This window comes from Canis lupus, chromosome 20 (assembly GCF_048164855.1).
Source record: "Canis lupus baileyi chromosome 20, mCanLup2.hap1, whole genome shotgun sequence".
Classification (NCBI taxonomy): Eukaryota; Metazoa; Chordata; class Mammalia; order Carnivora; family Canidae; genus Canis; species Canis lupus.
The window spans coordinates 44024055-44040296 of NC_132857.1; the positions used below are offsets into that span (position 1 = coordinate 44024055).

Consider the following 16242-nt stretch of genomic DNA (forward strand, 5'->3'; position numbering starts at 1 on the left):
CATAGTGTGCTTGGCACAGCACAGACCTGGATCATACAAGGGGTCAGTCCTAGTAAAATCTAAAACATGGTATTGCATCCCTTTTCTCCTTAACATACATTTTTCCTTCAAAAGATTATTTTTCATAGGAATACAAACTGGCTGGAGGTTTCTAAATGTCTAGGAGTTGAAAGTGGTTGAGACTTCAGATTTTTTTTTAAATTTTTTATTTATTTATGATAGTCACAGAGAGAGAGAGAGAGAGAGAGAGAGAGAGAGAGAGAGAGGCAGAGACACAGGCAGAGGGAGAAGCAGGCTCCACGCACCGGGAGCCTGATGTGGGATTCGATCCTGGGTCTCCAGGATCACGCCCTGGGCCAAAGGCAGGCGCCAAACCGCTGCGCCACCTAGGGATCCCGAGACTTCAGATTTTGAAGACAAGATTCCCTGGTTTGGAATACTGGCTATGCTACTTACCATGCCTTTAACCTGGTCACTTGGGCTTTCTGTGCCTCAGTTTCCTGCTCTACAAACTGTAGTTCTGTTATTAATAATTGAGTCAGAGTTCCTATCATAGAATTGTGATAAGGGTTAAGTAAAATATTAAAACAGCTAGGATAGGACCTGACATGCCATAAATATGTTATTATTTTTGACTTCTGTTAGCCAAAGGAATGTCAACAGAAATCAGAACATAACACTGAGTAAGTTTATCACGAACTTTTATTAACAACTTAATACAAGACTGTACATTGAAGGTGCTGAAATCAGTCCACTTGAGAAAACTGAAAAACCATCATTTCTATACTACTTCAGGCTTTGGTTGTAAGTGCCACCTTCTACAGCGAAATCACATAGTGTAACCAAACCATTTAAGAACAGGAAAAAGAAAATGTTCCACCGGAATGGAGAGATTATTTATGTACAAACAGCTGAGGATCATTTCTAGCTTAAGTGATTCACTACACACTCTGGAATGTTCAGTTCCCTTTTCTACAGTCCTACAACCAGACATACAGCAACTAAGAACTTGGCAATAGGTCCTGCCTACAGACACTCATCCACATGAAAAACAACAACAAAAAATATTTATATAAATAAGTCAATTAAACCTCACAAAAACTAAAGTAACACAAGAAAAAATCCAACAGTCAATAAAAACTGTACAGTATCGGTCAGTCTTTTATATCTGAAAAAATGTGTAACAAAAAAAAAAGAGTTCTTTAATGTATACAAGTCTTTGAGATCATTGTTAGCTGGAGTGAAAACTTGAAGACTCCGACTCAGTTGAAACAGAAGAATGTCCTCCCCGCTTCCCTTTGGAAAGGATCTTGAGGCTGGACCCTCTGCTCACAGAGGTGAGTGCATGCTGGGCAGAGGTTTTAAATTTGGCTCCAAGGAAGGCGTAGAGGATGGGGTTCAGGCAACAGTGGAAAAAGGCTAGGGCCTCAGTGATGGAAATCCACTTGTGCACAGTTTTCTCAAACTCACATCCTTGCTTGATGATTTCCAGAAGGATAAAGGAATCGATGCTGATCCCAATGTAGTAGGGCAGCCAGCAGGCAAAGAAAGCAAGGATGAGGATGACTGTGGTCTTGAGAGCCTTGCGCTTCTGGTAGCCCTTCGAGTGGGACAGCTTGGAGATGATAATGCAGTAGCAGGACAGGATGACGATACCCGGCAGGATAAGGCCAACCATTATGTGCTGAAACTGGAACACCACCAACCATGAGTCATTGGGATAGAAGCGGTCACAGATATACCTGTCATCTGCCTCCCTGACATTGGCAAAGATGAAATCGGGAATAGTCAACAGGAGAGCAGGTATCCAGACGCCAACGTAGACCACCTTTTCCGCCAACAGCTTCCTTGGCCTCTGACTGTTGGTGGCATGGACAATAGCCAAGTACCGGTCCAGACTGATGAAGGCCAGGATGAGGACACTGCTATAGAGGTTGACAGTATAGATGACATGGACCGCCTTGCACAGGAAATTCCCGAAGTACCAGTTTGCCACAGCCTCAACTGCCCAGAAGGGAAGTGTGAGGACAAAGAGGAGGTCTGCCACAGACAGGTGCAGTCTATACTTGTCTGTCATGCTTCTCAGTTTCTTCTGGTAACCCATGACCAGGATGACCAATCCATTGCCCACTATGCCAGTCAAGAAGATGATGGAGTAGACTGTGGGCAGAAAGATACGGTTGAAGTGAGCATTTTCCTCCCGGAAGCAGGGTTCCTTCATGGAGTCATAGTCGCCTGAGCCCAAGTCCTCTTCTGTGTAGTTATCTGAAGGGTATATCTGCAAAAGAGGCAAGGGAAGGGATGTTAATTTTCTAGTTCAGCTGGCATTCTCCAACTTAAAAAAAAAATGTTTCTGCGATTTTTAAAAAGTAATTTATAAAACCCAAGTCAGCCCAGGCTTCTTCGGGACACTCTGCTTCGGATGAAGTAGTGAATGGAAGGGCACAAGAGAATTGTTATAGATTCCTGCAACCCTCCTCCTCATCTTCCCTAGAGTCACTTGTTATAGCCTTCTTAAGTAGAACCAATTACAAAGTCCTTTGTTTAGAACAAAAGGGCGCTGAGATTCTGAGTGTTTGAAAGTCACATCTTTGCTAACTCTTCTACCCCACCCACGGGGGGGGGGGGAGAAAAAAACCTTGGGAGGGAAAATACCAAAACAAAACACAAAGAAGCCACTCCTAGACTGTGCGCCCTAGGGAGTGGGAGAGGTGGGGTGGGGGTGGGGGGCAGGCGAGGAGTGGGAACAGAAGCTTGAGTTCCGAGGAGCTGGGATTAATTTTCTATACGAAGGTTTCCCCAGGATAGGGAAAAGGGAAAGAATGAGCATGGGGGGGGGGGGTCCTCAAAACTTTCTCCTAAGGCACAAAACATTGCCTTCCCCTCGTCCATGTAAACACAAACCAATCTGTACTTCAAGCAACACGTAGTGGGGAAGGAGGCTACAGCCTTAAAGGAAGGATCTGTGGCGCGTGGGGTGAACAGGGCTGTCACAGGAGGGTGCGGACGCGCACAGCGCCTGGGGCTTGCGCTCCTCCGGGCGCGGGTCTCTCCGCCCGACCGTCTACCTCTTGGCGCGTCTGCGGCGTCGGGGAGCGCGGCGATTTACTGCGAGGGGAAGGTCACGGGGTCTGCACTCATGGTCCTCGCCCCGAGTTTCATTTCCTCACCCTCCCGGGCCGCTTCCCACCCCGCCACTGACCCAGTAAATGGGGTCGGAGGTCTGCAGCTGGAAGCCTCGGGGCGGAGGGCGCCCTGAGGCCGGGGGGGGGGGGGCGGGCGAACCCCCGACCTCCGCGCCTGCCCCGCGCCCACGCCCACCAGCGGGCGCCGCGGCTCCCGGGGTCTCGCCCAGCACCTCGCCAAGGGCAGGCTCACAGGGTGTTGGGGAGCGAATGGGCGTCTCCCCCTAACAGCCTTTGAATCGCGCGCCGCCGGGGGAAACGAAAAGCCTTCCTGGTAAGGGGTTTTCAAAAGTCTCCAGGAAACCACCAACGGTTCAACAGCGCATTTGGGATCGGCGAGTGCCAAACGGTCTCCCCGCCTGCACCTGCCCGTGTGCGCCGCGCACACCCGCAGCCCAGGTGCCCTCGCAGCCTCCCGCGGGTCCCCGCCGCGCACACCTCCGCTCCGCCGTCGGGGCCCGGGGCCGCTCGCCGCGCTTCCCACGGCCGCTCCCCGCGGGGCCGAGGCTCAGATGCCCGCCTCTCCCGCCCTCTGCTCGCCGGCGGGGGGTCCTGACGCAGCCCGCGGGCTGTGCAGAGCTTAGGGCCCGCGCGCCCACCCTCAGGGGCGCCCCCCCCCCCCCCAGCCTGCGCCTGAGATTAACGAGGGGCGCGGTCCTCGCCCTGGGAACTCAGCCCCGCGCGCCGCCCTCCGCCTCTAGCTCCAGCTCCTGTAATCCCCCCCCCAAGCCCCCCCCGCCATCCTCGGGCCGAGTCCCGGGACGGCGCGCGCCCGCTGCTGTGCAGGACGTTCTTGGGTCTGCAAGCTGTGCCGGCCCAGCGCGCGCCGCAGGCTCCAGGGGGAGACACACGCATCTCTCCTCCTCGCCCTACAGAGCCAACGATTCCAATCCTGCCGGGTCCTCCGGGGTCGCCACGCGCACGGAAACTCCCTTCCACGCTCCTTCCCCGGGACCGGCCCCTCCCACGCTCCGCTCGCCTCGGCTCGCTCCGAGGGGGGTCGCGCCCTAAGTTTTCGTGTTTGCGCGTGTAAGGAAATCAGGTCGAAACCGGACTTACATGGAGCTCTTCCATGGTAACCGCTCGCCCGCCGGCCGCCGTGGCTACCGGAGCACCCAAGCCGTCGGGGTCACTTTGCTACCTGCTGCCGCAGCCAACAACAGACTGTGAAGTTTCTGGCTGAAGCTGGACTTTTATAAAAACACGCTCGGCGGGCGGCGCATGCGCCGCGCGGATGGGCGGGCGGGTGGGGCCGGGAGGAGGGAGGCGGGGTGGGGGGAGAGGGGCCGGCGTGCGGGAGGAGGGCGCGAGGGAGGGGCGGGTCCCGCCCGGCTGCAGCCCCGGCGAGGTTAATTGGGGCAAACCTGGGAATCCCCTGAGCCGCCGCTGTGAGCTGGAGGTCACCTTGGGAGTCTCGGGCTGCGCGTGGAGGGCTTCCCGGAGGCGTCCCCCAACTTGGGAACGCTGAGCGCGCCCGGAGGGAGGTGAGAGGCGCGGGCCACCTACGCGACCCAGTGTGCATCCATCCTTGCTCACGTGGATGGAACTCCGGCCCCGGGAATGCTACAGATGGGGAAACTGAGGCCCGGAGAAGGGTAGTGAAGTAGCAGCATAACCCAGCCCGTAGGCGGCAATGCCCACGCGGGTCCAGCATGTGACTCCCTTCCCCGCGCTCTCAGCGGATGCAGACCGCTCAGAAAACAAAACGGTTCTGTCCTCGGAGCACAACTGTCTGTAAGCATACGCGCCCATCCCCAGTAACAGTGCCCGCATCAGGTGTGCAAAATACGGAAACACTTCCAGAAGAGGGTAGGATGATTTGGCGTAATCAAGGAGGGAGACCGTGCCGGGGAAGTAGGTGCGTGTTTGCAGGCAACCAGGTAGTGACAGCCGTCCTCAGACGTCCGTGTAAGTGCGCCTGATTAGGAGGGTGGCTCAGCGAACAGTAGTTTCTGTAACAGATCACGAGGCAGACTTGCACAGAATCACTCATTCATTCGCACAACAGCGAAGCATTTAGCCCACCGGGGGCCGGGGCGTGCGATGCCCTGCTCGCGGCGCTGGGGGCGCAGCCCCGCACCCGAGGACAAGGCCCCCACGCGGAGGAAACGGAGCCGGCTGGCGGCCACGAGGCGCGAGGGTCGGGATCCCAAGCCGGCTGGAGCGCACGTGTGGCCCCGTACCCGGCGTCCTCCTGCACTCGGCGCGGAGCACGAGCGGCCGCGGGGATGAGAAGTTAGGCGGAAGGCTCGGGCGAGGTGGGGTGGGGGTGGGGGTGGGGGTGGGGGTGGGGCTGGACGTTGAAGAGGCCCCGGCAGGCCGGGTTTGCAGGGGCCGCTCCCTCCCTCCCTCCCTCCCTCCAGGTGCGAGCGCCAGCCAGAGAGGGCGCGAGGGCGCTGCGACGCGCACCCCGGGCTGGTCCCGGGAAGAGCGCTTGCCCAGTCTGCATCCTAAACACACCGCCCCCTTTCCTTAAGATGAAACCTTTCAGGCGGGAGGAGTTCCCGGGATGTCTGCGGGCCGAGGACCTGTTCTCCACTGAGCCTAGCTCTCCTCTTTCCTCGGCACCCCTCCCCTCCCCCTAATGTGTGTTGGTGACGGACCTCATCTCCTGAAAGCTGATGTTGGGGTCAGCAGGTGGGACTCTTAGAAACTGCTCATTTAGGACACAATAATGACCGGATGAAACTAACCGTGTTATTACACTTTTGTAGGATTAAAAGAAAACTTTTAAAAGCACCTTTAGTATGTTATTGAGTAAAACTTGGGATCCTCACATTTTTCACATCCTGGGATAGGAGACAATACCGAAGGACCAGGGGATCCCTGGGTGGCTCAGCGGTGTAGCGCCCGCCTTCGGCCCGGGGCGTGATCCTGGGGTCCCGGGATCGAGTCCCACATCAGGTTCCCTGCAGGGAGCCTCCTTCTCCCTCTGCCTATGTCTCTGCCTCTCTCTCTGTGTCTCTCATGAATAAATAAATAAAAACCTTTAAAAAATATATTGAAGGACCAGAATTTCAGACAGGTTCCATGACTTGCTCTTCCACAAAGCTCAATAGTGGCAGAATCGTTATGTTTTCACCCAGAATGTCCTCTGCACTGAACCTCAAAGCTCTTCTCTTCATTATCATGGAAACCTGAGAGGTGAATCTTCCAAACCTGCCCCAAAAGGAGACCGAGGATAAATCCAGAGTCAAATGATTTGCACAATAAATATTTGTTGATTGCAGACAAAAGAAAGGTTTTCCTTTATCTGTGGACTACTTTAAATCCTTTTAGGTACGTCTGCTAAAACGAAGCAGGTAATTAAGAGAACAATGAAATGCTATTCAGTGACTGTCAAATTAGGCAAAAAAATTTCTTTTCAAAGATAATATCTGGATATTAAGATAAGACCAAGTGTCTCTCCTTTGTGACTGGCAGGGAATGTGGATTGGACATCCTTTCTGGAAAGCACTTTGTCTGTGGTCAGTAGGAACTTTACACTGGTAATTCCACTTTATAGAACCATCCTGAGGAAACAGAATTTTGCCACAAGGTATTCATGGAGGCATTATTTTTAACAGTGAACTATCTGAACAGCCCTAAATGTCCATTTGTGGAAGAGTGGAGAAGATTTTGGTGTATCCATATGTGAAATTCCATATGGCCATTGCCGATGATGTTTGTGGAGAAGAATTTTTAATGACATGGGAAAATGCTTATGAAACATTAGGTGCAAAAAAGTAGGATTCAAAACTATGTATATAGTATGATCTCAGTTATGTGAAAATATGTACTAGAAAAAGATTAGAAGGAACACCAAAATGTTTATAGGAGTTTTCACTGGGTGCAGAATTATATTTGATGTTTTACTTTATTCCTTTCCAAATTTTCTGTAATAGGCATGAAACATTTTCATATTCAGAAAAAAGTTAATGTTAAAAAGGGAAACAGAATGCCTCCCTTCTCATACTTTTCCACTTCCTAAAGCATTTACTAGACAGGATGACTTTTTCCATTATAGTCCTCTTTCCTCTAAGGAATAGTCTCTCCTTATTTCCCCCTGGACCAAACCTACACAAACTACTTTTTCAACTACTCTGTGATGTTCTTAAAAAGAAAACAAGGGGATCCCTGGGTGGCTCAGTGGTTTAGCACCTGCCCTTGGCCGGGGTGTGATCCTGGAGTCCCGGGATTGAGTCCTGTGTGGGGCTCCCGGCATGGAGCCTGCTTCTCCCTCTGCCTGTGTCTCTCCCCCGCTGCCCCCATGTCTATCATGAATAAATAAATAAAATCTTAAAAAAAACCCCAAAAAACTCAAACATTTGTTGAGTACTTGTTATGTGCGGCTGACCTCATATGATCCCTTCAATCACTCTGCAAGGCATATGCTACCTCTATTCCGCCAGTAAGGAATCTGACGTCCAGAGAGGGCAAGGAACTTGGTGGAGATCACACAGTGAGGATCTGCACCCAGTCTGTCTGGCTCCAAAGCCCAGGCCCTCTTCATTATACCACAATGTCTCCTTTCTCTGATGGTTGCTATTCACCCCTCTGAAAACTCCCTCCTCTGAAAGGTCATTTGGCTTCTACGTACACACTGCTCTGAGTGGTGTTTCTTTTTACATTATTCAATTTTTAAATGAGTGTATGTCTTTTCTCCGCTTCCTCAAATATTCTGGGTTCCTTAAAGTCAATGCTCAGATATCTTCTATGCAGGTAGCCCACTGATGAACAAATAATGGGCTCTCTAGTCATTTACTGAAGCTTTATTTAATGAATTAATGACTTTCCTGTGTGGCTCTGGCAACAGAGCTAGGCTTAGGGACTGTCAAGGCTTTGGCAGGGTCCCCAAGTTCTCAGGCTGGCTTTAGCCCAGGGAATAACTAGCCTTGGCCATGCTTTGGAGGGGATGCTTGCAAATCCAGGGACACAGTGGCAACATTTTGCCACCTCCTGTTGCTCGGCCTGCAGCTGGTTGATTTGTCTGTGAGTGTGTTTGCGTGTGTGTGTATCTGTGTGTGTATGACAGAAAGCTGTATTCTGTCCCCAAATAGGCTTAAAGCCAGTCAGGCAGAAAGCTTAGGGACAGACCTCCTCCTGATTGTGGATGGTTGGAGGCAGCAGCATTAAAGGCCTTCTCAATGCACCAAGTCCCTTGTCACCTCACTGGCTCCTCCAGTGAAGGGGAGAAATTAAAGAAAAAAAAGGAAAAGGAAAATTGGCACTTTTGCTTCTAAAAGAGAAAAAAAGGACAAACTTTATTGATGGCAGTAGGGGATACTCCAAGGGACAAAGTTAATGTTTTCCCAACTGATAAAAAAAAAAAAAAAAAAAAAAAAGAGGAAGGCTATTTCTCAAGGGGCATGTAATTCTACTAGAGGGTTACAAATCTCAGAGACAATGCTATCAAATGTCAACTGTTTCCAAGCTGGTGTTAGGTGGAAGAAACAGACCCCCACCCACTGCACCCAGCACATTCCCCTTTCTCATGGCCTACAAGTGAAAAATGAATTTGGGAAATAAACCAAACTTAGGACAACTATTACTGGTTTTCTGGGTATCATTTTTATCTTCATCTAAGTTGTATCTTGAATTCCTAAAAGGTCTGACTTCACTAAAATCAGATTATTAGTATTTTCCATTGAAGCTTTGTAGCAATCAGGAATAGTGAACAAAATTTCCTAAATAAAGAGAAAAGCTGGACTGGTAAACAAATACAACTTAGATTCACCCTGATAAGTCATTTTAACAAAGCAACCGCTTAATAAACAATACAGTGATCATTCCACTGCCAGGGAATAAGGCATTGTTCTCAAAGTTTGCTGCGCTCATGTGGCAGGTTCAGTGTGGCTTTGTGGATCTGAAGAACAACAGACTTAGTGCTGTTGCCTCAAAAATGATGGTGTCAAGCTGGAAAGAGGGCACGACTTTAGGAAATAATTGAGTGAGCAAACTCTGTTCTCCATGGAAAAGGCTTGTCATTGTTTTCCTTAAACCAGTAATTTATTGGCAGTGACCTCAGGCCGCTATATAACAAGAGGAAGTGCCTAGAGTCCTGTGGATTGTTTGCTCCCTGAAGAGAACTATGCATCCCATGGCAGAACCAGAAATGCAGTGATCTGATCACCCATAGAGATGGGCCTTGAGATCTTGGTGGGGTCATTCTACCAAGAGTTTTATATTAGCAGAATGACTTGGTAGGAGTTATGTGTGTGTGTGTGTGTGTGTGTGTGTGTAGGGGGATCCATGCAATGTTCATGCAAGAGCAATTTTCTAAATTCAGAGCCATGATTATACCTTTGGAGCTACTTACAGGTATAAGGCACAAGTGACAAGCCCTGAAACCCTGCAGATCTTGCAAATAAATGAGGCCATAGGGAGCGGTGGGGATGGTGGAGAACTGGGGTCTGAAGGGGGTAGCCACTGCCTTTGATTGCCCTATGTGAGAATTTGGACCACATTTTCCACTAGTTAAAGGGAAGTTGAAAGTCTTGATTTTTTAGTGTGAAATCTCTTGACTTTAAAATGTTGATTCAAAACAAACAGCAAACAAATAAAAATTCTATTATCTTCCAGTTTACATTGGCCTATGTTATGATACTAAGAATCAAAAGAAAGACTGGAGGCTTGGGGGACCAGAAGGATGGAATTGACACATAAACGGCAGCAATGGAAATAGCCAGAGCTGTCCACAGAATTCTTTTAGGATAGCCCTGTGCCATAATTTGTCCATTACTCGGAGACTAAAATTAATCACATAGGGTTTCCTGAGTTGGTCCTTCTTTGCGACTCCCAACTGCACTCAGATTAATATCTGGGACCCTGAAAACAACTTACTCAGCCTCACTATGGCTCTGTTATATTATCTCAACATTTTCTCCATCCTCAGGTTCTCAGCCTTCTCACTTACCTCAGTGCATGAGCGCTGGGCAGCTATTTCTTTTAGTTTTGTAGGACAACATCTTTCAAGAAAAGGAACATTCCTCCCTCTTTTTAAATAGGAGGAGTGACAGTAGAAAGAAAGATCGCCTGCTGAATAGAGTAGATTTAGTGGGGCTTTGAGGCTGGCTTATACCTGTACTTGAGTGTTGGCTCTACAAGTGTCTTCTAGCTCCACATTCAGACACATCACATAGGTAGCTGGGCAAGTGCATCTCTAGTATATTTCCTTAGCTGTAATAGCCAGATAATAATAACATTTCACTTTTTGGATTGTTGAGTGGATTAAATATGGTAATGCATGTAAAGTCTGTAACACAGTATGGAACCCATTGTAGTGCTCAATAAGCATTGCTTGTTATTAATGTAGGCTCATATCTCAGCTGCTGAAATGCCTTCTTGTCGGTGGAGGGCTCTGATTAACTGGGCAAATGTATTTCTCCCCCATTACCCACAGAAGTGAGGTGAAGGGAAATGGAACCTTAAATAAAGTGTGAAATGTTCTTATTTCTAATTATGGAGCGGAAGAAAGACATATGTGGTGGGGGAAGGAAAGAGAAGTAATAAAGTTTCTTATATGTGCCTTGAAAGCCTTTCAGGGCTGGAAGGGATCTTTGAACCCATTTGGTCTCCATTCCAAGAGGCTCCTTCTGCAACCACATGGGATGTTCCAACCTCTAAAGACTCCCAGGGGTGGGTAGCCTATTCCTCAGAAAGGGAGCTTACCTGTGTTTGGGTGAACCTGAACACTAGACAGTTCATTTCTCCAGGCACCTGCCTCCCCTATTTTCTTTCCTTTGGGTCTAATTTGACTAGAGCTTGGCTGGATGAGATGCCACGAGAGGAAGCCAAAGAGAGCGGCAGCCAAAACCATCCCCAGGCTAAAGCAAAACCTGCCCTTCCAGAGACACTTATTTCTGCAGCCACAAGGATGAGTCTAATGAGAGCCCTCTTTGTTCCATTAGCAAATTTGAGAGCGGAATTGGACCAGGTTAGGGTTTCTTTTCATAAAGGAAATTATCCCCAAACATGGAAGATTTGGGGGATTAAGTGACTCAAAAGATTTAGTGCTAGACTTTTTAAGGCCTCTGGAGACTTTCAGATGTACTTGCCTGGAGAGAAAACGTGCAGAGGCCGCAGCTTCGGAAGCAGGCTAATAAAGAGAGAGATTAACCCCATCTTTACTTGGTGTTACATTAGGGGAAACCAGGTTAAAATGAAAGCTTAAAAATATTGTCTGAAGATTCACTCCTAAATGGAATTCTTTTCATCAGGTGCTGAAGCGTACCTGAAGAAGATGCTGCTTTGTTGCCCCTCCAACTGTTTCCAAACCAAAAACATAGGACGTTTCCTGAAATGTCTGTAAATTGGGGATGGCTTTGTGTTGGAGCAGTTTCTTTTCAAACAGAGGAAATGAAACCATTTTCAGAGTCATTTAAATATACCAAGGTGGCCTGTTTCAGGTTTTCTTCCTTGTTTTTCTATTCCTTCATTCCTGTGATTAACAAGTTGTGGGATCATCCTCTGGGGTCTGTTTACTCAGGTCCAGTTCACAGAGTGCTGCCCTCCATGGCCCTGCTTGCCTTTGAGAGCTGGATGGGCCAGTCCCTCAGAGGGAGTAGGTATCTAATAGCCCACATCTGCCCCCGTTGTCCCTTTATGGTTTGGAAATCGGCTCATGTGCTGATAGTTTATTGCTTGTTTGGGGACAGAAAACAATGACCTCCACAGCAACACTTTGAACAACTTGGAGCAATTTGGATGAATCCTTTCCACAAACAGGTCCCCATTTGCAAGTCCAGATTGCTAAAAGCTTTATCTTTGATGAAAGTGGGAGGACATCCAGCTCCGTCTTCAAGCTTTTCCCCAAACTGATTCAAATTAAGCTCCTCAAGACTGAAGAGGATTTGTTCTCTGCCAAGTAAATTTTCACTTCAGGGTTAGGGTCCTGGCGGCCAGTTATTTTTCTGAGAGGGATTTTTCCTCTCTTTCATGCCACCCCATATGGGGTGTGCTTAGGTTTTTGTCATAAATTGGCCATTTGCCACTCTTAAAAAAAGAACCACCCTCTGCCTTTCAACCAGAACCCCGCCCCCAACTTCTTTCTCTTTTATACACACACACACACAAACAAACACATGCATGCACACACACCTTCATAATCAACCATCTCACAGACCCAAAGTCCTCTAGTGTTTCTGGATTTTTTGATGTCCCAGCAGCTCCTGCTTTCCCTCTTCTCTGTCCTCTGTCTGCCCTGTGCCCCAGCCTCGATTCTAGTAAGGGGAAGGGCCACTCTGGCATCGTCATGAATTTCTATCTAGGCTTTGGTTTAAAAGTTTGGGTGTGCAAGGTCACCGGACTGGCCTAGAAACTGAGAAGAGTTCCCTGGTTCCTGATAGGCAAAGACCTCCTCTGCCCTTTTATGCTAAACATAAACATTTAATTGGCCCTCATTTCATATAGGTTCCATGAGAAGTCTTTAGCCTCTTCCTTGAAAGTATGAATATACAGAAGGTATTTCTCCTGTGCATTTTTCCCCAGCCAAGAAAGTTTTGTTGAACTTTACTTATTTTCTGTATTTTGTATTGTGAAAACAAACTTTTATTTCCCTTGAAAATCTTTGCTTTACCCTCATCTTGAGGCATACAGAACCACTTAAATTGCTTTGATTTTCTGACCTGTTGTCTGCGGTCTCTGGCCCCATGCCTTGTGTCCCCTGTGAATAGAATGAGCTGTTTTGAATAAATTCTGCAGAAGAAAGAGCTGAAGATGCAGGCCGGTGAGGCCTTCACAAGAATCGAAACCTGGCAAAAATAAGCCAATACAAAATCAGAGTTTCTCCCCCGCCACACACCCACTGTCCCACTTTAAGTGTAAACAGTTCTCTTTTCTCTGGAGAGCAAGGGATGTGGGTTTTACTATGCAGCTCTCCCGTCCCTGTGTTGCTTGGAGCAGCTGTGTATAGATGAATGTCTGATTCGTCACTGCCAGTGTTGTGGGTCCCATAATCTCCCTGGTCCTGAGTCCTCTTCCAGAACTTCCATAGAAGCTGAGGCAGCCACGGAATACCAGGTGTGCCTCTTTGGTGATGGACAGCCCCTCCCCGCCCCCCCCCCCCCCCAGAGGAATCTGGAGAGTCCTTTGGGCGTTGCTATTCTGGTTCTACCCCCAGAGATCTGGCTGCTAGAGGTGAAGATTGTGAAGAGCTAAAAGAATTCTACCCAGAGAACCTGTGTGCAAAGACGTGGAAGTGTCAAGCAGCCTGTTGGGTCCTGGAAACTATAGCAGAAGGATTTCCCTAAGTGTGACTCAGCACTAAGGGAGTACTAGAAAGATGAGTGAATACTAAACAAGATGACTATAAGATGAGGTGCTTTGTAGACTCTAAAGTGCCAGACAGGGGATCCCTGGGTGGCCCAGCAGTTTAGTGCCTGCCTTTGGCCCAGGGCGTGATCCTGGAGTCCCAGGATCGAGTCCCACGTCAGGCTCCCTGCGTGGAGCCTGCTTCTCCCTCTTTCTGCGTCTCTGCCTCTCTCTCTCTCTCTCTCTCTCTCTCTCTATATATATATATATATATATATATATATATGTCTATCATGAATAAATAAATAAAATCTAAAAAAAAAAAATAAAGTGCCAGACACCTTTCAGGGAATTCTAATATGACTATCATACAAACTAATCTATAAGCCAACTTTGTAAACTGAAACAACATTAAATAAAAGTTAACTATTATAGACAGAAGATGTTTTAAATAAACCTAGATGAAGTGTAAGATGAAGGCGAATTTCTATTCATAAATCACAGGGGCCAGGTTTTGACCTGAAGACCCTAGCCCTACTATGAGAGGTGAGGAGATAAGGAAATAATGGAATCGGTCACTGGGATCAAATCAAGGCCAGTATTAAGTCTCTCAGGGTACAAGCAAGTGTTCTTGGTTCTTCTCCCCTGCAAATCTGGAACACACACTCTTCCACTACAGGATCTGTCCCACGACATTTTATTTAATTTTTTTCCATTTCTTTTTTGGACCTGCCTTTTCCTTCCTTAGTGGATTCTCATCTGCTCTTCCTGGCCCCTTCTGAGCTCCTTCTCTTTTACTTCTGAGAACATTTCATTCCCTTCCTCTCTCCCTGCCCACCATTCCTCCCCTTCCTTCTTTCTGTTAACTATTTTGAATGCCTGCAATGTGTAGAGCTCTACCAGGCACTGGGATACAGTCCTTAGTCTCACATAAACACAGCAGGGGAGATGATATAGGAACGTAGATAGCTGTAATACTAGCTAGAGCAGGGTGGACAGTATAAGTGGAGTAGAAACAAGGTGCAGCAGGGAAGGAGGAGATCTTTCACATAGGAAGATATATATATATATATATATATATATATATATATATATATATCTTCTACTTATTTCATATATAATAAATCCTACTTAGTTCATATATATATGAACTAAGTAGGATTTTGATGGGGAGAACTGGACAAGAAGGAGGACATTCTGAGTGAAATAGGAAAGCATGAATAAAAAAGCAACAGAGGTCAGCTGGTTTGATTGGAATATAGTTGGAGTTCTGTCTAGGGAGGTACATTGAAACTAGAGCAGAGAAGTTTTATAGGCAAGGCCAATAGGTCGGGACTGTATTCTGTAAAGTAACAGGAAAGCCCTGAAAATTTTGAGTTGGAATGTAATATGAGCAGAGCTATGCTTTAGAATATCTAGTCTTAAATTGAGTGTAGAATGGGTTGGAAGAAGGAAGCAGAGATGGAGGGAGTGGACAAACCTATTTGGATAGCTTGGGTAGGGAGCTGGAAAGGTCTGGGCTACTTGTAAAGTGGTAGGAGGCTGATAAATAGAGGAGATCTTGAGGAACTAGCATCTGGTACTCACTGATGTGGGCTGAGGAAGAAGGAGGAGGCCAGGGTGACTGGAATTTCAGCTAGGATATGATGAAGAGAGGTCAGGGACAGAGGTTACTTGGAAGGGGAGGTGTTGCTGTTTAGAAAAAGTTTGAAGCTATACTTTTATTTTTCAAACTCTGGGTGTTGACTTCTCACCAATACCTGTGTCTGGCCTGTGGGCAAATGATATCCTGTTACTGATGTCATTGGGGTGACTTCATCTACTTGCACCTCTTCAAAAGATAACCATCAGAGGTGGCAAAACTTGACAGACCACAAAAAAAAGGGGGGGGCGGTAGATTTCAAGATCCAGATCCTTCCATTATACTTCAGAGTTTTCTGCCTAGGTATGGTTTGGAGTTGATTTTCTGGGGTAAGACACTATGTAACATCAAAGCAAATTGATATGTGGTTTATTGAACACCAGTTTGAGGTGGGTACTGTGCTAAGAACTATAGAAGAGGCAGAAGGAAAGAATGCAGCTGTCTGAAGAGACTTAAGGTTCAAATCAACATCTGCTCTGTAGTAACAGTTCACATACAGATGTTCGTCACTTTTATGGTCACAAATGAATTCTACAGAAAACAAGAAGCTGATGGCACCTGCCCTCCTCAGACCGGCAGAATCAGATTCAGCAGGGTTGGGTGCAGTAGTTCAGAGGAAGGAGCCATTTCAAACCAGGGTGCCTGGGGAAGGCTTTGCAGATAGAACCTTACAGGGAGTCCTTTCTGGCCCTTTGGCTACTCACTGGTGGCTCATTTCAAACATTGCTATTCCAGAATCGAATTCTTCTAGTGATACTTACTATTCAGGAGCAAGTGAGTACAGGTGGATGAGCCACTGGGCTTTGACCCTGACAGGGTGGCACATGCTGTTTCTGAATCTTTGGGCAATGAACCCCCCCCCAGGGAAATTTTTTTAAAGGGTACACATAGTCTCAAGTCCAAAATCTTACTTCAGACTAAATAAATAATGCACTACTACTTTTCAGATGCATGTGTATGCTTTGTGATTAATAAAATACCACATTTATTTGAAAGTGTCTTAAATGTATAGTTTTGCTCATTTTTGAGTCTGTGTGTGTGCGTGTGTATGTTTAATAATGTTCTTTGTTAACAGACACTGACAGCATAACCAGCTTTCATCTGGTGATTCATGAAACTTTGTGGTTGTTAAAAGTGATCTTCTTGTTTGTCAGAAGAAAGGGAGCCCTGGAGGAAGCTTATTTT

The 16242-nt window shown here is 47.4% G+C and overlaps 1 protein-coding gene across 1 annotated transcript; it reads right to left on the reverse strand.

Moving 5' to 3' along the window:
* Positions 1–684: 684 nt before the first annotated feature.
* On the reverse strand, positions 685–4421 carry CXCR4 (C-X-C motif chemokine receptor 4). Its single transcript, XM_072789045.1, has 2 exons — positions 4245–4421; positions 685–2278 (listed from the first exon to the last, which is right to left on the reverse strand). Exons 1-2 carry the CDS (start codon positions 4257–4259, stop codon positions 1232–1234), a joined length of 1062 nt encoding a protein of 353 aa, XP_072645146.1. The 5' UTR covers positions 4260–4421; the 3' UTR covers positions 685–1231.
* Between the last annotated feature and the right edge of the window lie 11821 nt (positions 4422–16242).